The sequence below is a fragment of the Oryctolagus cuniculus genome, chromosome 5 (genome assembly GCF_964237555.1).
Source record: "Oryctolagus cuniculus chromosome 5, mOryCun1.1, whole genome shotgun sequence".
Taxonomy (NCBI): Eukaryota; Metazoa; Chordata; class Mammalia; order Lagomorpha; family Leporidae; genus Oryctolagus; species Oryctolagus cuniculus.
This window is the reverse complement of record NC_091436.1, coordinates 40,461,885-40,484,361: the sequence shown is the minus strand read 5'-3', so window position 1 is coordinate 40,484,361 and position 22,477 is coordinate 40,461,885. Positions and strand designations below refer to the sequence as shown.

Genomic DNA, 22,477 nt, shown 5'->3' with positions numbered 1-22,477 from the left:
TTTGATGGGATTGAATTGGAATTCCCTGGCACGTTTCTAACTCTGTAGCACTACACTAGTTACAATGAACATAAAGTGCTTTGTAATTCTTTCTGTATTCCTTTTAATAATTTTAGCTTCCATGCAGATCATGGATATATTTTGATACTAATTAAGTTATGGGATGATATAAGGTAAAATAGGTTGGTGAGACATTGGGAGTCTAAAGAATGTTGTTTCACACATAGACATAAGTTTCAACTGTAATTTTCTCCTTCAGAGGAGTGCTAATTCAAGAACAATTCTAGATTCTTAAACCTCTAAGTCAAGGTTAATGAGACATTTTATGTTTGTTGCATGTAAGATCTTTAAATTTATTTATTGCAGAGGTTATATAAAAAATCTGAGAGGTACACATTACCTTTAAAATGATAGAAGCTATTTTACAATGTGTTTTATCAATGATCTTAATATCTGTGTTTATTAATTATTCTTTAAAATGTTTTCATGCATTTTGTGGCAGGCCTCTCCTAATTATGCACAAATTCTGATCTCCAGTTAGTCTCCTGGGACACTCTCATCTCTTTAGTCTCCTCATCATCTTTTGTCCCCTGTGGGTCTGTAAACTGGGGAGTAGGAACTGGGTGAGTATACCCTGGGCTTTTTATCTGGGGTTTTGCCTGCTTGCTCAAGTCCTCCATTCCATCTCTAAGTTTGATTTGGGTGGGGCTCTGAATAAGAGCTGGGTGGCATTTGTTGTTTCCTGGAATTGATGGCAAGTAGGTGGCTAAGAGTCCAAGTTGGGGGACTGTATTCAGAAGCTGTCCTGGGAGCCAACATCATGGCATAGTTACTGATGCTCCTGGCTGCAATACCAGTATCCCATGTGGGTGCCAGTTTGTGTCCTGGCTGCTCCACTTCTGGATCCAGCTCCCTGCTCATGACCTGGGAAGAGCAGTGGAAGATGCCCCCTGTACTTCAGTCCCTGCCATCCACATGGGAAACCCAGAAGAAGCTTCTGGCTCCTGGTTTTGGCAAGGCCCAGCCTGCCTGGTCATTGAAGCCATCTTGGAAGTGAACCAGCAGATGGAAGATATTCTCTCTCTCTCTCTCCCTCTCTCCCTCTCTCCCTCTCTCTCTAACTTTCAAATAAACAAATCATTTCATACCAGGGGATTCGAATTCAATCCCATCAAGGTGGCATGTGCCAATGCCATCTCACTAGTCCCAGTGATCAATTTCTGTTGACAATTGATCATAATGATAGGACTAAGAACCAAAGGGAGCACATAAACAAGAATAGTGTCTGCAAATACTAGCTGATAGAATCAAAAAGGGAGAGAATGATCCAACATGGGAAGTGAGATACACAGCAGACCCATAGAATGGCAAATGTCCTAACAGCACTCTGGCCTCATAATCAGCCCTTAAGGCATGCGGATCTGGCTGAAATGCCCATGAGAGTATTTCAGGCATGGAAAGCCAAGACACTCTGGGGGAAAAAAAAACCTAAATGAAAGATCTCCACGAGTGAGATCCCAGTGGAAAGAATGGGTCATCAAAGAAGGAGGTACCTTTCTCTGAAGGGAGGAGAGAACTTCCACTTTGACCATGGCCTTGTCTAAAAATGATCAGAGTCAGTGAACTCAGGGGGCTTCCATAGCCTTGGCAACTCATGACAAGAGCCTAGGGTGATTACTGATGCCATAAACAAGAGTGTCAATTTGTTAAGTCAACAACAGGAGTCACTGTGCACTTACTCCTCATGTAGGATCTTTGTCCTTAGTGTGCTGTACATTGAGATCTAATGCTATAACTAGTACTCAAACAGTATTTTTCACTTTATGTTTCTGTGTGGGAGAAAACTGTTGAAATCTTTACTTAATGTATGCTAAACTGATCTTCTGTATATAAAGAGAATTGAAAATGAATCTTGATCTGAATGGAAGGGGAGAGGGAGTGGATAAGGGGAGGGTTGTGGGTTGGAGGGACGTTATCGGGGGGAAGCCATTGTAATCAATATTCTGTACTTTGGAAATCTATATTCATTAAATAAAAGTAAAAATAAATTAAAAAAAGAAGCTCTCCTGGTGACACAATTAATTTCCATTCTCCAACAAGACTATGGTATACACTGATTTTCAAAAAGTTTCTAATTGCCTAACTCCATTGAGTATCTTTTAATTGATTCTGAAGTCAGGCAAGGAAAAAAAAATTCTTCAACTCCTAATCATCTATCATCTTCTCATCTTCTCTAACCAGTCCCACTCCTGGCTCACTGCTACCCATTAACTACTAGGCAAACCTTGGGGTTCTGTCCAGCTTTCCTGCAACTCCTCCCAGATGGAATTGAAATTGTTGTTGAGTGTGGGCTTGGGGAATCTGTGTTTTCAGAAAGCCCCACATATTTTTCAAGTGTTTTTTAAAAATATTTTATTTATTTATTTGAAAGGCAGAGTTACTGAGAGGTAGAGGGAGGAAGGGAGGGAGGGAGGGAGGGAGGGAGAGAGAAAGAGAGAAGAGGAGAGGAGAGGAGAGGTCTTCCATCTTCTGGTTCACTCCCCAGATGGCTGCAATGGCTGGAGCTGTGCCGACCCAAAGCCAGGAGCAGGGAGCTTCTTCTGGTCTCCTGTGCAGGTGCAGGGGCCCAAGGACTTGGATCATCTTCTACTGTTTTCCCAGGCTATAAAGAGAGCTGGATCGGAAGAGGAGCAGCTGGGTCTTGAACCGGCGCCCTTATGGGATGCTGGTATTGCAGGCTGTGTCTTTACCCACTATATCGCAGAGTCGGCCCCCTGAAGTGTTTACAGATTAAGAAATACATTGATTTTTCTTAGTGATATGTTTTTCATAATGCCTTTCAAGTTTGGCTTTATCTTTTCATTATTTCCCCTTGATTTGAGAAAGAGAGCAAAAGCAAGAGCGAGACAAAGAGAAAGAAAAAGAGAGAGAGAGAGAGCTTCCCCACATATTGGCTCAACCCTCAAACGCCTTCCAAAGCTTGAACTGGGCATGTATTCCCAGCCTCCCATGTGGGTGGCAGGGACCCAGTCACTTAAGCCATATTAATGCTGTTTCTCACAGGTTGCATGAGCAGGAGACAGAGTCACAAGCCAGAGGCACGGTAGGCAGCTAACCACTAGGCTAAGAACTGCCCCATATCTTTTCATTTTATTCATGATATTTGAATAAATCTTTGAAATTGACTAATAAATAAAATTTATCTTTATTTTTTCTATTTCTATCTCCTCTTAGGGGAGCTGAACATTTTCTTGCAGATTATAGTGTTTTAATTCAAAGCAGTTTATTTAAAAATTACAACATAAATACATGCATGCTATTTTAGAAAGTCTTTATTAAAACAAAAAATTCCCCATTAGTATTGCTTTCATTCTTATATGTAACCATCGGGAACAATTTGACACTTGCAGATGTAATCATGTATTTCTAATTTTAATGTACAAACATATATTATCTAGTAATTTTTAACAACTGATGTATTTTGGTGAAATTTCCATACTTATAGATCCATTTCTTTTGATAATGACATAGTATTCTATAGAAAGGATAATTTATCTAACCACTCTTGGATGGATTCTGAGTTTTCAGCTACTTCCTAACGTAAACACTCCTGCTATGATCAACCTTGCACTCAAATCACTTTCCTCGCTTTTGTAAGTAGGGGCTTTTTATCTGTGAACTTCTAGGTAAAAAGCCCTCAAGGCGACAGCCGTGCCAGGAGGCTGAGGGCAAGCCACCACGGGAGAAGCCTGGGTGCAGACATTGTTCCCTCATGGAGTCTTCAAACCATGCCATCAGCCCAGCTGTGGCTTTTTGCCTTTCCAGCTGAAAGGTATGTTTCCACTCATGCATTCCCTACTTCCTGTGCCTGGTAAAAACCATGAATTCATATATTAAATGTTGTAGATTCTGTTAAATGCTTCTCCAAAATGATGATGATAAATTACAACCATGGGGTTCAAGAATGTGTATTTTCCTATATGTACCTAAGCATAAGGTTGGATGAACTTTAACATTTTTTTGATCAGTGTATTTTTACCATCAGAGTGAAAATAGAGATTTCATTATTATTTTCATTTACATTTCTGAAAGCTGCATTTGAACAGTTTTTATATCTTGTCTTTCTTTTTTTTTTTTAAGATTTATTTATTTATTTGAAAGAGTTACACGGAGAGAAAAGGAGAGGCAGAGAGAGAGAGGTCTTCCATCCACTGGTTCACTCCCCAGATGGCTGCAACAGCCAGAGCTGTACTGATCTGAAGCCAGGAGCCAGGAGCTTCTGGGTCTCAAATGTGGGCACAGGGGCCCAAGGACTTGGGCCATCTTCCACTGCTTTCCCAAGCCATAGCAGACAGCTGGATCGGAAATGGAGCAACCAGGACTACAACTGGCGCCCTTATGTAATGCTGAAACTCTAGGTGGCGGGTTTACCCACTATACCACAGCGCCAGCCCTAATATCTTGTCTTTCCAATTTAATCTTTGTTCTTGTGAATTATTTGTTGGTATTATTTATCTAATTTTTTATTGGATTCTTTACTTTCTTCTTATTGGTTCCTAAGAAACATTATACTTAATGAAATAATCCAGTCCCAAGAAGACAGATATCATATGTTTTCCCTGATCCTAGGTAACTGCAAGACTACCTAATATGTAATGTATTGGAGTGAAATGGACATCTCGAGATTCAACGACTGCTTACAGCCCTGTCTCTTCTGTTGAAGAACAGTGTTATATTATTTTTATTCTTCATACTATTTGTTGAACTCTTTGCTTAGTGTAGGGTTAACTATACAATCATTAAGGAAACCGAAAATAGATTTTTGTAAAAATAAATAATGGGAATGGGAGAGACAAGAGGAAGGGGGGTTTGAGCATTGGTGGGAGGGAGAGTAGAGTGGGAAGTATCACGATATTCCTAAATCTGTATATAAGAACTATATGAATCTTATATAACAAATAAAATTAAAAAATAAAAACTTAATAGACCCACAGAACTATATGGCCATTAGCTATTGAAAAAGTTCCTCATGGTCTTTGGCCTGTAATTTAACATTATCAAGGTGGCTTCTTTAAACATGAGAAGTTTAACATTTCTATATGGCCAATTCTGCCATTATTTTCTCCTGGTTGAAAGCTTTGTGACTTGCTTAGGAAGAACTTTCCTACCCTTCTATTATTATATTTTCCTTTACACATTTCAGCTACTACCACATTGTTAAAATTTGAATTCATTTTACATTAATTTTATGTAATGTATTCAGTGGTAACCTAAGTTTATCTTTTCCTTAATTGATAGTTACTGGTTCATGTGTCACCTCTTCTCCACTAATTCATGAATGTTTATAATTTAAATATGTATCCTTAAATAGAACTATTTCAAAATTGCTGGGGTTAATATTTTCTATGATTGTTGTTCTTTTTTAAAAAATGTTAATTTTACTTATTTAAAAAAGGAGAGTGAATGAGAGAGAGAGAGAGATCTTACATCCAAAGATTCTCTCCCACATGCTTGTAATAGCCAGCCTGGACCATTTCAAAGCTGGGAACCTGACAGTCCAGGTGTCTCACATGAGTGCCAGGGACCCAAGTACTTGAGGATCACTTGGGGCTTCCCATGGTGCCCATTAGTAGGAGGCTGGAATTGGAAGCATGACTGGGACTTGAAACCAGGCACTCTGATATGGGATGCAGACATCCCAAGCAGAGTCTGCCCTGTTGTGTCTAATGCCTGCCCCGCTTCTTAATTTTAATCAAAATTTTATTTTGGCTATTTGTAAGCATTTTCCCCTAAAACAATTTTATATTGACTGATAATCTCTCCTGACTGAACTGTAGGCAGGTTCTGCAGAGCTCATTTTCATCGATGAGGCCTCTGTAGAGGCATCTATGTCCATCCTCACGTAGTCCAGTTTTAGCAAGAATCCTGCTGAATCACCCGCTCTTGCTGTTTTTATCACCCCTTTCTGCCTTCAGCAAGAAACCTATCAAGCTGGCTTAATGACAATCGCACTACCTCTGATGCCTCAGTAAATTTCTAATCACTGGGCCCCTTGCCTACCTTTTGGCTATAAATCCCCTCTTGTTCAGTGTACAGCCATATCTCCCATGTGGGTGACAAGGACCCCAGTACTTGAGCCATCACCTACTGCCTCCCAGGGTGTGCAGTGGAGGAGGCTGGAGTTGGCAGCAGAGCTGGGGACTCGAACCCAGGTACTCCAATATAGGACGCAGTTGCCCTGAGCCACATCCTAAACACTGCCAAATGCCTTCCCCTAAAAATTTTGATCTTAAAACTACCCATTTAAGGCATTCATCTTGTTGCCAGCATTATTTCTTTTCTCCTCCTTCATTGCTAACTGGGCTACTTTAACCGCGTCTTAGCTTTGCCTTGTGCAGTTCTGAGATCACTTTTGTTGACTTCATGCACTGTTAGGATTTCTGCGTGATTTTCATTTTCAAATTGCAATTGATTCACATTGTATTTTTACTGTTAGAAACAGTTGCTGATAATCAATAAGAAACTGACAAATAGTTTAGTGTTATACACAGGGATAGATGCTTCAGTTCAGTTTGGGAACTAATCTGAAAATTGGTCCAACAGACTAGATCATCTAATGTACTGTTTCAGTGATGACTATACTGTTCTCTCTCTTACCTCACAAATGTGGTAACTCAGACAATTGTCACTCATCAGACTTTCTTATTATGCAAATATAAGTATTATTGTGTATTTTCAGTCATCTTCCCTTTTTATAAATTGTATATTAGATATCTTTCTATGTCAGGAGGTACAAATATATTTTATTCTTTTCTCTGGTATATATATCCTTCATCGACTTACCTATTCCCCTGCTGTCAGAAATGTAGAAGATGTGATTTTTCAATAGTATTGTGAAAATCCTGCATAGCCTTAAAGTGTAATGTGTATATTTTCCTAGAATAGATATCAAGTTGACTTGCTGGGTTAACAAGATAGGAATTTTACATTTATTTGATCAATTTGTGCTCAATAGATTTGCCAAGTGTGCACTTTCCTCCAGTGTATGAGCACCCCAAAGGACGGGTCGTCCCACCTTGGGTGTTTGACTCCCTATCTGGTTTTGCCAGCCTGATGGATAATACAGGCATTTCATTGTTTGAATTTGTGTTTTCCTCTCAATGGTCAAGCGTGAGTGTCTTGTATGTGTTGCTCTTTGCATTTCCTGTTTTATGCATGTCTTCACCACACCCTTTGCCCATTTTTTTTGTTGAATTGTTTGCCTTTCTCTTGTTCATTTATATGAGCATTTTCTATGTCCTAGATACTGAACCTGTATCTTTTATATGTCATACATAATTTATACCTGTTTGTTGCTTTTTAAATTTATTAATTTTAATGTTGATGTCATTGATGTCATTTATGTCCTCAGATTTTGGAGGTAGTAAGGCTTCCCATTTTCAAATGTATTTCCTTCTAATGCTTTCCTAATTTTATTTTTAATCATTTAATTAGTTGCTTCTTAATCCCCTGGAAATTTCTCTTTTTCATTAAGGCATAGTAATTGTATATAGTTATGAGAACACAGTGTGATCATTCACTGCATGCACACAATGTATAATGATCAAATCAAGATAAGTAGCATTTCCATCTGTTCACCGTATGCCTCCTATCTAACTATATTTTAGAACCTAAATTCCCACATCTTTCTAACCCCCTCTCCTCTTACCTTCCTGGCCTCTAAGAAACACTCTCCTACTATCTCCTTCTTTCAGATCTACATTTTTAGCTGCCATATATGAGTGAGAACATGCAATACTTGTTTTTTCTGTGTCTGGTTTATTTCACTTAATATTATGTCCCCCATTACCATCAATTTTCTGCAAATGATGAGATTTCATACTTTTTTATGGTTGAATAATGAGCCGTTGTGTATATATACACCACATTTTCTTCATTCATTTGCCAATGTACATGTTAGTTGATTGCATATGGAGATCTGGTTTTGTGAAAAATGTGAAATCCTGTTTGTTCTGTCTTTAAAATATGCTGAAAATCTACTTCTCTCCACTTCTGCTACTCATCCTGTTCTAGCCACCACCTCAAGTTCTGAATTTCCAGTGGCTTGCTTAGCTGAGTGCTTTGTGTCTACATTTGCTCTCTATAGATTATTTCAGCACAGTAGTCTACCACATCTATTTACAATTATAAAATAGCAAGGGCTGCCATTTGTACAAAGGGGAGAACCAGTATCCTCAGAATGGCTAACGTGATGTGGTTCCATTACCCTTGGCCTGTCTCTTTCCATTTTGCCCATCCATTCCCGTCACCTTCAAACTTGCATAGTCTTCAGTTCATACACCACCCCAAATCTAGACACATATCTTGCTCTACTCTCCACTAGAGTGGTCCAGAGCAGCCCTAAGATCACCATAGACCCTGAGCTGTATAAGTTCTACCGTCACAATAAGCACAACCTCCCTCGTGCCTCTGGCTTTGGGGTCTCTGTGTTGCCATAGACTTTTAGGACCTGGGCAGAGGCTCAACTGTCCACTTCTCTAAGCACACACATGTGCAACTCACAAGTGTGAGGAGCGAATTATGAAGTGGAAAACTGACCCGAAACGGGATGGGAAATCAGTGGGATAAATTATTTTCCCTTCTCCTTCCTTTTGGAGGCAGTGTAGTTTTGTGTAATTTCTCTGAAAATATCTTGCATGAGCCAGCAATCTGCTTGGTTGTAATCTGCCTCCAGCTCAATAATGCTTTCCCTTATTTTATTCAACCTCTTTCTCCCCTTTCCTCCATTTTTCCAACTTTCTTGCTTTCCTGAGATTACATACCCACAAAAATGTTAGGACCAGTGTATTTCCTTCAAGCTCTGTCTTCTGTAGAACCAGGACTAAGACAAATCTTTCTACAGGTATCACATATTGACTGAAGCATACGCTAGCCACAACTCCTAGCTCCCAAATCACATATCCATGACATTTGCTTTCAGTATCTATAGTGTAACTTACTTAACTTTTATGATTCTTATTTTTGTCTTTTTTCTCAAGAATAAAACTTATAGAAACCCAAAGATTTCTGTCATTTCTGTTGGCTGCTGTAGCACCAGCCCTAAAATAATGCCTGGCATGTAGTAGACTCTCAATAAATATCAGTTGAATGAATTGAAAGAATGACAGCTATAGTAATGCCACTTGGTGTCACCACCATTGCCACTACAACAAATTTCAACTCATCTCTGATTCTTTGTTCTTTGCTGCAGGTCAGGAGGCCTGCACGGGCAGGAGCATCTGAGTGCAATACTTAACCTTCTTGACCTCATCAGCTTCCAAGAAATCTGTTTGCCTGCTCTATAGGCAATGAAGCCCCTCCTCCCAACAAGAATCAAATAAATAATATTGCTGTTTCCTACAGAAGAATAAATTTAAAAAAAAGTAGAAAAGAAAGAAAAAAAGGTAAGTGCTTGTTATAGGATTACACTACATTTGGAGAGCCTCTTTACACTGTTTAATATTCTTATCCAAGGGGATGAAAAACATATTTATTTACATTACCTTTTATGCTATTTAGTTTTTTGAAATATTGTTTCATGTATTGGTCTTATATATACACTTATTATAGTTATTTTATACTTCATAATTATTTTTGTATTTATAATTATTTTTGGTAGAATGTTTCAGAGCTAATATGCATAGGCTGTCATTTTCTTATGTTTGTATTGGGGACATGCTACAATTTTTTTTTATTTCCACAGTAACTTTGTATATACCTTCCTTGCTACACTTATTTATCATTGTTTTAAATAATTTGTTATTTTTACATTTAATCATTAAATATGTTTGTAATGTTTTGGTATGAAGTTTAGTGAAGATCAAATTCAATTTATTTTTTTCTAATTAGCCACTTATCTAAGCCTTTCCAGTTGATATACCCTTTCTCCACATTAATTTTAGTACCAATGAGCATGTACTAAAATATTTTGTTTCTAGACTGCCTATGTTTTCTAATTATTCCTTTCACATTCATCCTCTACTTCACGGAGAAATCTGTTCCTTTTTACCGTGTGCACAGTTCACGGAATGAGCATGAAATACTTTCACGAGAACTAAAAATACCCATCTGGGCATCTCAGATGGCAATCACTTCAACAAATCTAGTTCACACCTGGCAACTTTCCTTCAGTCCCTATCTCGGTTATTAACACTGCCAGGCAGCTGGTTGGTCCAGCTAGAAACTTTAGAATAATCCTTAAATCCCCATATCCGGTGGGTTAGCCAGCCTTGGAAATTGACTCTGTCAAACACCCTTGAAATATCTTCCCCCTTCTCCACTGACCCTGCATACACTCAAGTCCTGCCCTCTGTCAGATCTCAGCTTAAATGTCACCTCCTCAGTAAGCATTTCCTGACACCTTTTAAAAGTTACTGTTGTGGCACTAGTTTGTGTCCTTTATAAATGTTCTGTTTGAATTGACTCACTAAAAATTTGTTTTATTCATTTTATTATTTGTTTCTCCATTAGAATGTCACTGCTATGACTGCAAGGTCTTGTGTGTCCTATTTTCTTGAGTAACAACATATATATATATAGTTCCTAGTTAATGGCAGGTGCTCCATACTAAAAGTGAATAAATGAATGAATGATATACTTCCCTTTTATTAAGTTTATTTACTTCCATTTCCCTTACTCATTGTTTTGGGACTACTCTCCACATTAATTAAATTGTTTATCCCAAAGAGAGATCTGGCTGCAGCTTAAAAACTACCAATATCTTCTTACTTTTTTTTTTTTTTTAGATTTATTTATTTAATCTAAAGGCAGAATGAGAGAGAGAAAGGGGAAAGGGGACGATGGGGAGAGAGAGACAGAGAGTGCTAGAGAGAGAGGGAGTGAGGGGTAGCTTCCACTGGCTGGTTCACTCCCAGCACATAGCCAGGGCTGGGCCAGCCCAAGCCAGGAGCCTCCCACTCTGTCCAAGTTTCTCAGGCGAGTGGCCTGGGCTCAAGTACTTGGACTGTCTTCTACTGATTCCCCAGGCCCATTAACAGGGAGCTACCAATATAAGAGACTTCAGACCTCTCTTTCCTCAGCCTAAAACCAGGTAGAACTACTTTAAATAAGATTTTTTTTTAATGAAGTCATCTTATTTCAATTCACAATACATAAATATATTTAATTTCTTTAGGTGAACTGTATTTACATCAGAAATAAATACATTGGTCTTTAAGTAAAAACTCATGAATCCCAAAAATCTTTAAAATATGCCAAAGTTTTTTTAAAAAGTCTTTACCAACTCTTCTTGCTAAATAAGGGAGCTGATACCCGAAAGTCAAGTGTGGCTCCCCTCTTTCCCCAAGTAATTTGTTCGGAATCATGAGTGGATTCTGCAAGAGCAAATTAATCCATCAATGCAGGAAAACAGGACCAATTTAAATTCAGACTACGCATTCCAGAGCACTGTTTTCTGCATAATTTGTCTCCTCAGCCATTGTCCTCAGGACTCTGAGAAGCTTTGGAAATATAGGTGCAGACTCAAGGCCCAGCTTCCTCCCCAACATCTTGGGAAGGCACTGGATGTCATGGGGTGGAGCCCTTTGCTCCTGGGTGCCACTGGGACAGAGGGTTTGAATGTAAGTGAATGTATGCCATTGGGTCAAAGAGCTACAATTCATATGTTGTTCTTAAATTTTGCATTAAAAAACTGATTATGGAATTTTAGAGGGAAAAACACTCATTAAGTTCACCTACATGCATTTATCCCTCCTTCAAAGGCTGGTGCTGTGTCATAGGGGATAAAGTCACCACCTGCAGTGCTGGCATCCCATATGGGTGCCAGTTCAGGACCCTGCTGCTCCATTTCCAATCCAGCTCTCTGCTATGGCCTGGGAAAGCAGAAGATGGCCCACGTTCTCCCTGTACCCGCATGGGAGACCCAGAAGCAGCTCATGATTCCTGGCTTCAGATTAGTGCAGCTCCAGCTGTTGTGGCAATCAGAGAGTGAACCAGCAGATGGAGACCTCTCTCTCTCTCTGCCTCTCCTTCTCTCTCTGTGTAACTCTGACTTACAAATAAATCTTTTTTTAAAAAAAAAGATGTTTCAAATATTTCTTTCACAAATATTAAACTATATTTTTCATTTTCCATAGGTTTATTTTTATAGTTTTGTCCCATTAATCTTTTCCTATGTTAGTATTTTGACAGGAAAATCATTTTTTTAAGATCTATTTATTTATTTGAGAGGTAGAGTTACAGAGAGAGGGAGAGACAGAGAGAGAGGTCTTCCATCTACTGGTTCACTCCCCAAATGACTATAATGGCCATAGCCAAGCTGATCCAAAGCCAGGAGCCAGGAGCTTCTTCTGGGTCTCCCACACGGGTGCAGAGGCCCAAGCACTTGGGCCATCTTCTACTTTCCCAGGCCATGAGCTGGATAGGAAAAGGAGCAGCCAGGACACGAACGGGTGCCCATTTGCTATGTTGGCATTGCAGTCAAAGGCTTAACTTACTATGCCACAGCACCAATCCCAGGAAAATCACTTTCTAGGTAGACCTAGAAATTTTACAGAAAATAATTATATTATGTGATTAACTTGTGGGATTGTTTTCTCTCACATCATTCTTTCTTTCACAGATCCTGAACCAGTACTGTGTGGTAGAAATTTGTGACAAGGAAAATATCCCTAGTTCAGATATAGTCTGCCTACACTGTAGACTTTAATTATTAATTTAATATAATTTTATTTAAATTGCAATAATCAACCATGGATCATGGTGACAACACTGCACTGTGTGGGTGTAAACACCCCAATGAGAAAATTATCAGTCTGTTTTAAAAAGCAAGACTCAATTATATCCTGACTATAAGAGAAAACTGTGGGGCTGGCACTGTGGTATAATGGGTAAAGTCTCCACCTGCAGTGCAGGCATCCCCTGTGGGTGCCCATTCAAGTCCCAGCTGCTCCACTTCTGACCTAGCTCTCTGCTGTGGCTTGGGAAAGCAGTAGAAGATGACTCAAATCCTTGGGCCCCTGCACCTGCGTGGGAGTCCTGGAAGAAGCTCCTGGCTCCTGGCTTCCAATTGGCCTAGCTGCAGCTATTGCAGCCATTTGGGGAGTGAACCAATAGATGGAAGACCTCTCTCTCTCTTTCTCTCTCTCACGGTCTCTCTCTCTCTCTCTGCTTTTCAAGTAAATAAATAAATCTTTAAAAAAAAAAGGAGCGAGAAAACTGTTACACATAAAGGTAGAAAATACAAAAGATATGCGAAGCAAGTACCAATTATCCACAAAAATGAAGTAGATTTATGGATACCAAGCAAATGATTTTAGTAGAAAATATACAACTTACAGATGTAGATATTTCACAATAATAGAAGATCAGATTTTGAAGATGTTACAATACTAACGTATGGACTCAGAGTAGGTATATTTATTACTAGAAATGTTACCAGAATTACTAGAAATGTTTTGGTGAACAACTTAGAATCTTAAGTTGAAGAAAACTCTTACAGGATTGTGCTGCTTTCAAAATAGAGACACACAGTTTTCAGGACTGCTCCTCAAAAGCTGCGGCTTAGTTCCTCACTCTCGAAAGAATCTCTAGTTCTTAGTTTACTTAAATAAAAGAAGATGGAGTAGATGCCCTGTGGGTGTCTGTGACTAGGTTGTGAGTTGCATTTTGCATTTCTCCTTGCTGTCTTTCAAATCACTTGCTTTAACTAAGCCAAATGCTATGGCAAAGTTCACTCAGCTCAGTAGTGAGCAGTGTGGCAGGGAGCTCCAGCCTCCTGCCAACGGCCACCTTAGAAGTAGCTCCCTCTTGAGCCACATAAAAGCCTTCAGATAACTGTTGTCCAGGCAAACATCTTGACTGCAACTTTATGATTGTGAGTCAGAACCACTCAAGTAAGTTTTTTTTCTGAATTCTGACCCACAATAACTTGAACTGTTTGCTATTTTAAACTGCTAAATTTGGTGGTAATTTGTTAGGAAGTAATAATTGTTGAATCCTTAAAGGGCAAATAATTATATTGGATATTTCAAAATTTATAAATAAATTTATAAATAAACAGAAGATGTTTAAGTACAAAGCATGCCAACTGACTTAAATTAACCTTATGTCCCTGCAAAACATGCACAGAGATGTTTACAGCAGCTCTGTTAATGGGTGCCAACACTTGGAAGCAACTTAGATGTCCGTCAGTAACTAAATGGATAAAGTGTGGATAAAGTCCTTGGGTCCCTGCACCCACTTGGAAGACCCAGATTAAGTTCCTGGCTCCTAGCTTCCACCTGGCTAAGCCCTGGCCATTGGGTCCATTTGGGGAGTGAACAAGCAGATGGAAGACTCTTCTATCTGCTTCTCCCTCTAACTCTTTCAAATAAATAAATAAATAAATAAAGCTTAAAAAAAAGAAGGTTTAGAAGCTTAATTTAAGGTGCCTCTCTGGCACTAGAGGTGATGAACATCACTTTCAAGCAAAACTAGAGATAATTTAATATCTCAGTTTTGATTATAATAAGCAGTCATATTATAAATTTTATTTTTTTTTTTTACAAATTTCTGCATGAAGGCTAAAGGATTAAAAAGTTTTCTGGAACTAATATATGTGTGTGTGTGTGTGTGTGTGTGTGTTTAGGAAAGAGTTTATTGGGGGAAACCAACAGACTGGAGGGAAGGGGTGAAGAAGGAAAAGAGAGAGAAGGAGAATGTAAGAGAGAGATCAAGAGACAGAGAGAGAGAGAGAGAGAGAGAGCGATCAGGAGATGGAGAGAAAGAGTTACATGTTCAGCACATAGCGGGGCGGGCAGGGAAGCAGGAGCAAGAAATCCCATTAGGGGTGGGGCTGACACTGGTGGTTGGGCCACGTTGTTACCTGGCTTCCAGCAATGGTGGCGGGGGCTAGAGTCTAGGATGGTGTGGGGACTGTGCCATTTTACTAACATTCCCTTTTTGTTTTTTATAAAGTAGCAGTTGTATGGGATTACATTAGTCCCAAAAGTCCAGGAGGGGTAGGGGGAAAAAGTTTCAAAGTGAGGACATAGCTTTCCTCATGGGCATTGTCTACCTCAGAAAAAAAAAACTATCAGAACATGCCTGTGACTGTAGACTTCCTTTTTTTTTTAAAAAAAGATTTATTTATTTATTTGAAAGTCAGAGTCACACAGAGAGAGGAGATGCAGAGAGAGAGAGGTCTTCCATCCACTGGTGGATCTGTCTTTAGAGCTACTTCCTGCTGACATGGGGCAGTGGGTACTCTTCACTTGCATGGGGTGATGTCTCAAGCCACTGTCTCCTGGGTGGGGAGCCGAGTATATCCCTGTAGCAGCATTTGGTTGAGAGCCGGGCCTTGGTTTGTTCCATTATCGCCTCCTGTAAACACTAAAACTAAGAGTGGTATTAACCAAGTAATGAAAGGATTTCATAGAAGAGAGGCAATGAGGAGGGCCTCTGGACCCTTGTGAAGACTGATGGATGTGCTTTAAAGCTGATCCCAACCAAGACTGGGAGAAAGGCCACTCAACTTTTGCAGTTAGAGGGGTTGTCTGTAGAGAAATTCTGAATAATCATACAACATTAAGTTGGGGAGAGGACCATCAGTGCACAAAGGTCAGGAGTACAGCCATTGATGTTAGAGTAGAGGCTATGATTATAAAGGAATGAGGCCCCAAGTGGGCTAGATAGATCTAGAACAAAAGACAGAGTCATTGCTGGAGAATCTAAGAGAGCTGCTGTCTAAACCATCACTAAGTTCTCCAATTGAGAGGCAAATAGAAACTGACAGAAGGGGCCTAGTAATAATCAGGTAGGCTTTAAGGCCTTGTCAGTTATGAGGCCCAGACTTACCTCTTCACATGGGGTACATCCTAAGGGAGGTGTGAACCTCTTAGGGAAGGCACCCTGTTGGCTTCCATTACCTTGCTGGCCTGGGAGGAGAGCTGGCCAGGTGAAGGCAGGTGGCATCTCTAACAGGAAACGTACAGTCCTGCCTGCAATGTTGCTGACCCTACTTGACTGTCCCCTCAGCAGTGGTGGTTACTTTGGAAGCTGGGCTGAATGAAGGGCTCCTCAGCTTGGAGCCAGCAAGATCTGTGGCTCTGACCTGGGTGTCCTCCAACTCCAGGGCAGTTTCCTTTCTGGTGATCCAACTCTTAGCTGGCACAGCTGCCAGGGCTCTTCCTAGCTGACGTCTGCTGAAGCCCAGGCTTACCACATTGAAAGCCACTGCAGTGGACTGGCCTGCTGGGTCTCTGTGGGCAGATCACTGTACAGAGCAGCCTTTAATAGGCTGCCACCTACCTTTACATTGCTTCTGATACTTTTCTTTTCCTCCTGGTTTTTGTTAAAGCAAACCAGAGGATGCAAGTCAAGGGGGTTCTCAAATTTCATCTCTAATCTTTGGTGACCTAAATTAAAAGTCTACAGTTGGGGCCAGCACTGTGGCGCAATGGGTTAATGCTCTGGCCTGAAGCGCCGACATCCCATATGGGTGCCAGTTTGAGACCCAGCTACTCCACTCCCCATCCAGCTCTCTGCCATGGCCTGGGAAAGCAGTAGAAGATGGTCCAAGAAGATGGTCTCCCGCATGGGAGACCCTGAAGAAGCTCCTGGCTCCTGGCTTCGGATCAGCACAGCTCTGGCTGTTGTGGCCAATTGGGGAGTGAACCTTCGGATGGAAGACCTCTCTCTCTCTCTCTGCCTCTCCTCTCTCTGTGTAACTCTTTCAAATAAATAAATAAAACTTAAAAAAAAAAAGGCAGTCTACAGTCACAGGCATGTTCTGATAGTTTTTTTTTTTTTTTTTCCTGAGGTAGACAATGCCCATGAGGAAAGCTACGTCCTCACTTTGAAACTTTCTCTCCCTTTGTTTGGTCTGAAAGGGAGGTTTTTCCTGTTTCCTGTGCCCATGGTGAGGTAAATCTAGCTGTGAAATTATAATTTAAGCTCTTATTTTGTCTATGCTACAGAAAAATATTAGCTATCCATTTTATAAGATCTAAAAATCAAACTGTGCATCTTGGAGAGTCCTTCAGAATAGAATCAGCTTCCCACCTTGAATAGAATAGAGAAATGAGGGAAAAAGCTGGGCCTAGAATAGAGAAATGAGGGAGCAAGTTCCAGATTGCTTCTGACAACAGCAATATCAAATGAAAACTTAGCAAACAATTTCAACCGTTAAATAACAGCTTAGGAAAACATTTACCAGAAGGTCCAATGCCTTCTATAAGTTTTAAGAATACATGTATTTGGAAGCATCTCTTAAATATCTAACATGGTGTAGCTTGTTTAACCAGCAAATTCAAGCACAAGCATATAAAACATTTTTAGTTTCTTTCTACCAAAAAATTTAAAACATCTAATACAGAGATTCAGGTCACATGAATCAAAATATAGCATTGATTAATTTTAGCAGTTAAATTGATGAGCAATCTTTTATCTATAAGGCAATTAAGACAGAGTTCTTAATAAATTTTCCCATGTAGACATACAATATGTATACAAATATAACAATAGAATAAAGCAGTTTCAATAATAGCTTTTTTTTTTTTTTGACAGGCAGAGTGGACAGTGAGAGAGAGAGACAGGTCTTCCTTTGCCATTGGTTCACCCTTCAATGGCCGCCGCGGCCAGCGCGCTGTGGCCTGCACACCGTGCTGATGCGATGGCAGGAGCCAAGTACTTATCCTGGTCTCCCATGGGGTGCAGGGCCCAAGCACCTGGGCCATCCTCCACTGCACTCCCTGGCCACAGCAGAGAGCTGGCCTGGAAGAGGGGCAACTGGGACAGAATCCGGCGCCCCGACCGGGGCTAGAACCCGGTGTGCCGGCGCCACAAGGCGGAGGATTAGCCTAGTGAGCCGCGGCGCCGGCCTTCAATAATAGCTTTTTAAGCTCTTTAGCTGTTTTTTAGTTTACCAATTGATTTCAATTATTTTCTGCTTTTTCTAACCTGAATTAACCATACTTTCTTCCAGTTGGAACCTGTAGTGCATTATCAACTTCATCTGTTTACAGAACCATCCCAAAGTACTGAATACAACAGAAGTGGCTGGAAAAAGTCCATCAGAACCTATAGGAGGACAGCTAAACACAGAACGAATAATGTTCTAGTTTTATGAACAGCAAATCCGCTATATAAAACTGTGGATGACAAAACACTTCAAATAGCCATGTTTAAAACTATAAACTCATTCACCAACAAGAGGCACTTGCTTACTTCACACACTATTTTCAAAAGCACCTGTAGGATTTTACAGAACATTTAACCCTTTAGGCCTCTGGGCCTTTCTCTTTAAGATAACCATCACATCTAGTAACACAAGATCATTAGACCTTTTAACTTTCAGACATTTATATCAGTAGCATTTTGTCTTATAAAAACTTAAAATTTAACACCACTTCACATCTTGACAGTATTTCTAACAATCCAAATAGCCTGATTAGTTGGTGTCTACAAGATAAGCGACTTATATCCTTTAATTTTTTCCACTTGGATCCAAACTGAAAAAGTCTTGGAATTAATATTAAAAGAACTAACTATGGGGCTGGCACCCTGGCTTACTTAGTTATTCCTCCGCCTGTGGCGCCGGCATCCCATATGGGCACCGGTTTTCTAGTCCCGGTTGCTCCTCTTCCACTCCAGCTTTCTGCTGTGGCCTGAGAGGGCAGTGGGGGATGGCCCAAGTGCTTGGGCCCCTGCAGCCGCATGGGAGACCAGGAAGAAGCACTGGATCCTGGCTTCAGATCGGCACAGTGCCGGGTAGCGGCCATTTGGCGGGGTGAACCAATGCAGGGAAGACCTTTCTCTCTGTCTCTCTCACTGTATATAACTCTATACCTGTCAAATTAAAAAAAAAAAAAAAAAAGAACTAAGTAGGATAGGAACTATTGAAAGGTAGATCTTGGCCACTGATTTTCAATCAATCCTTTCAGAGAAAATCTGCCTTTATTTTACTGAAATGAAATTCATAGATAATATTGTAACTTAAATATTTTAAAAAGAGTAATATACTGTCTTAACTGTGAAACTATAAAAATTCATTTCTATAAAAATACAGACTTGTATTTTTATAGCTTGGATGAAGCTGCCTTAGCTAAAGAAAACAAATTCTCACGTATTCCTAAGTCACCATCGATATAATCCAGGGGGTTATCGATATTGTCCTGGTGACACAAATACTACAGCAAGGTCATTTATCAATGACGGGGTTTTTTCCTGAAATAGTAAAAATCTTGAGAAAGCTAAAAAAAATTAACTATATTCTGTCAATTTATACATTCAGCTGCATCCTGAAAAACAAGACATACAAAAAGTTTTAAGGGCAAAAAGGCTTCATTTAGGTTTCAGATCTACACAAGGGCTTTTCCTCAGGTGAACGCCCTATGGCCCTTTCAGAAGTCCAAGAGTGAAGAGGCTGTCCTGGGCGTGAAGGGTTAAGGGCACTCTGGACTGCACCGCACACTTACATTAGCAGTCACCCAGCCTCTGTAAGTCTCAAAAAAAAAAAAAAAAAAAAAAAAAAAAAAAAAGAAAAAACCTATCAAAGACCTTTTGCAAACCTTATGAGAACCACTTGAGCCAGACCCCAAAAAACTAAGTTGAACCAGGGCAGAAGACAAAAATGTGCCCAGGAGCACTGACACCCTTGCAAAGGTCTTTATCAGGACCAATGGGAAAGTCCTCCTTGCCCCCCTTCTGCGGGCCGGGGAGGCTGCTGCATGCCCCCCTCCCTCGCTGCCCTGCCCATGTCCTCGCGTCCCACTGGCCAGGAACCTCTCTAGCACCTGGCCCCGTAGGTATTGCCTCCAATCACCTGGACACACAGCGGCTGCTATTCGGTTTTCTGGGACTTTCTTAGCCAAGGAAGTTTCTAGATTTCCCCCAAATAATGCTTTCCATGTGTAGGCATTTTAAGGCTACTTTATTTAATTTACAAGAAGTTCACATAACAGCTGAAGCGCGGGGCTCATCTCAGAAGGCAGGCAGGCTCCGGGCAGAGTCTTTCCCACCAAGGACCCTTTAAGGGCCTGTGCTGGGCGTCCGTGGGGCCGCGTGCCCGGGAAGGGGAGAGGAGGGAGGAGTGTGCTCTGCCCCCACCCTCAGGCGGCGGCCCGGCCAAAGCCAGGGAGGGGGCTGTCTCCTCCTCTTCCCCAGCGGCTGCAGCTCGCTCGGCTCACAAGCCAGGGCCAGGTCAGCGCGGCTGCGACGACGACTCCGGCTCCTGCTTGAGAAGCGGATCTGCTCCCGGCCACGGCGATGCCAGGAGCGGCCGGGGTCTTTCTCCTGCTGCTGCTCCGGAGCCTCGGGGGCGGCCAGGCGCAGCGGCCCCAGCAGCCGCAGCCGCAGCCGCAGCGGCAGCCACAGGCGCATCAGCAAAGAGGTACAGTCGAGGCACGGGCGTTTGAGTCCATCCTTTGCGAGGGTCCGCGGCTGCTCCCTGGTCGCTCTTCGGCAGAGTTGCGGGCTGGGGATGCCTTTCTGGCTTTGCCTCTAGGGAGTGAGTGCGCTGTGGGCAGGCGAGGGTAAACTCGAGGCCAAGTTCGCGTTCAAATCCCTGAGCTTGCGGGGTAGGGTGAATCGCCTACCTCCAGCCCAAGGAATGTGAAGCACTTCTCATTGTTCCTCGCTTTTGAGAAGTCTTGCTGTCAGGACACATCTTGTAAGCTGACTGGGAAACTCCTTCCAAGAGGCAAACTTTTTCCAACTGAGAAAGTTCCTCCAAATCGGACTTGATCCCTGCAGAGAGAGGTTTTCCAAGCTGTGGGTTGTCTTGGGACTCCTCAAACGGCAGCTGATACATCTTTTCCTAATTCTAAGGGGCTTTGTTTCTAACTGAACACGAATGCTAAAGTGGCGAAGTATGTGGATTCTTTCAAGGGACAGCACTTCCAGCCTCACGTTTTCCATAGCAAATCCTCTCTCGGTATCCGATTTTCTCCTACTGGAATTTCTCCTCCGGCTTAAATAGAGAGGAGGCATCTACGTCGTGAATTTTAAGAACTCAGTGACAAGATACATACTTCAGGGAACTTGAGAAAAAAGTTGTATTTAATGTGCTTTAAGGCTTTTTCATCAGAGCATCATAATGTTTGCATGCATATACTTTCTGAAACTCTTGGGAATCTTGGAAGAGTTATTATACTGTCACACATTTCAAAAGAAGCTCATGGGTAGCAATTTAAGAATTGATTTTTTAAAGTATACATTTCAACAAACATTTCTGTATGTTGGGACACGGGTATCAAAGTAAAACTATTTAAGGACTATTTACGATTTGGTTTTAAATAATCAAAATACCCTATATCTGGTGTGTGTGTGTGTGTGGTTTTTTTTTTTTTTTTTTTTTTTTTTTTTAGAAGGTTATGAAGTTTCAGTGAGGCTGAATCTGCTAAAATTTTGAAATATACGAATCCCTTTCTTGGTTAAGTGGAAGAAAGCTGTTCCTAATGGTTCTGTTAGTTACTGTTCTTATAGCCTGGCACTTTTTTACAGTACTATTTTCTAAAGGAGTAAGAAGATAGCCTAAGCTCCTAACTAATAACTCCTCTCTGGTTAAAATTCTTAGGATAAAAATGACCTTGTGTTCTCCATAGAACTTTTTTCTTCCATTTTTGCTTTTTCCTTCTCTGAGAGGTAAAATGGGACCAGTGTGGCCAAAGTAGTAGAATTTGTAAGACGGTGATTTAGAGAATCTGTTCAGTTCATTTAAAAAAAAAAAAAAAAAAAAAAAACCTTTGAACAATTAACCTCCGGTTGATTGTATAGAACTGTCTAACAATACAGAATACTTGAGAACTGTTAGGCAGCTGAGAGAGAATACGCACCAGGGCTCCAACTTGGAACAGAGCAGAAGAAGTTCAAAGCACACAGACTGGGGATTCAGTGAAGATTTTCCCTATTACATACATGTATTCTCTGCTCCTTTTATCCCTGCTTTTGCCCTCCCTGTACTCTTTTTTAACCGAGGTAAGATAGTTCACGCTTCTAAGGTCTCTAAGCGACGTGACGTGGATACAGAAAGAAGGGTTTAAATTCGCCATTCTGTTGAGGGATCACTTGCATGCCACCTACAATGAGCAATTTTATGTAAAATGACTATAGCATGGAGTCTACTGCAGACTGTCCTATTTTGGCTTTCTCCAAACTCTCATTGTCTTTGTTATAGACCGTTTTTAATGTATTTGGAAGGTAGCTCAAAGATAAATGGTGGAAGCTCTTAGCATTATATGCATGTATAAAATAGTTTGATACCTTAAATTTGTATTGTGATTTATAATTTGGACATTTTTTTTTTACTCCTTTGACTGTTAGTATTCTCATCTTACAAATATAAAACCTGTGACTTGGAGTAGCTATGATGTAAGCTTACATAACTGATAAGTGACTTAATTTTCAACAACTAAATACATTTCCAGTAGTGTTTCTGCTGAAGTTCCCTCTTGATTGATTTTTATGAGGCCATTTTACTTTTTCAGTGGCCATTTTACTT

At 40.7% G+C, this 22,477-nt stretch overlaps 1 protein-coding gene, 1 long non-coding RNA gene and 1 other non-coding gene across 4 annotated transcripts in view; 2 read left to right on the top strand and 1 right to left on the bottom strand.

Moving 5' to 3' along the window:
- Nucleotides 1–500: 500 nt before the first annotated feature.
- On the top strand, nt 501–9,437 carry LOC138849732 (uncharacterized). Its single transcript, XR_011388864.1, has 3 exons — nt 501–623; nt 3,687–3,832; nt 9,251–9,437. It is a non-coding gene; the product is annotated as an uncharacterized lncRNA (long non-coding RNA).
- Nucleotides 9,438–11,443: 2,006 nt separating this feature from the next.
- LOC127493338 (small nucleolar RNA SNORA73 family) lies at nt 11,444–11,640 on the bottom strand. Its single transcript, XR_007923392.1, has one exon. It is a non-coding gene; the product is annotated as a small nucleolar RNA SNORA73 family (small nucleolar RNA).
- Nucleotides 11,641–19,924: 8,284 nt separating this feature from the next.
- Nucleotides 19,925–22,477, top strand: part of LAMA2 (laminin subunit alpha 2) — a 707,630-nt gene continuing 705,077 nt past the window's right edge. For both annotated transcript variants that reach the window (XM_070073612.1, XM_051855341.2), the window contains exon 1: nt 19,925–20,368. In XM_070073612.1, coding sequence (XP_069929713.1) covers nt 20,245–20,368 — 124 coding nt within the window. In that variant the 5' untranslated portion in view covers nt 19,925–20,244. The remainder of the gene's footprint in view (nt 20,369–22,477) is intronic.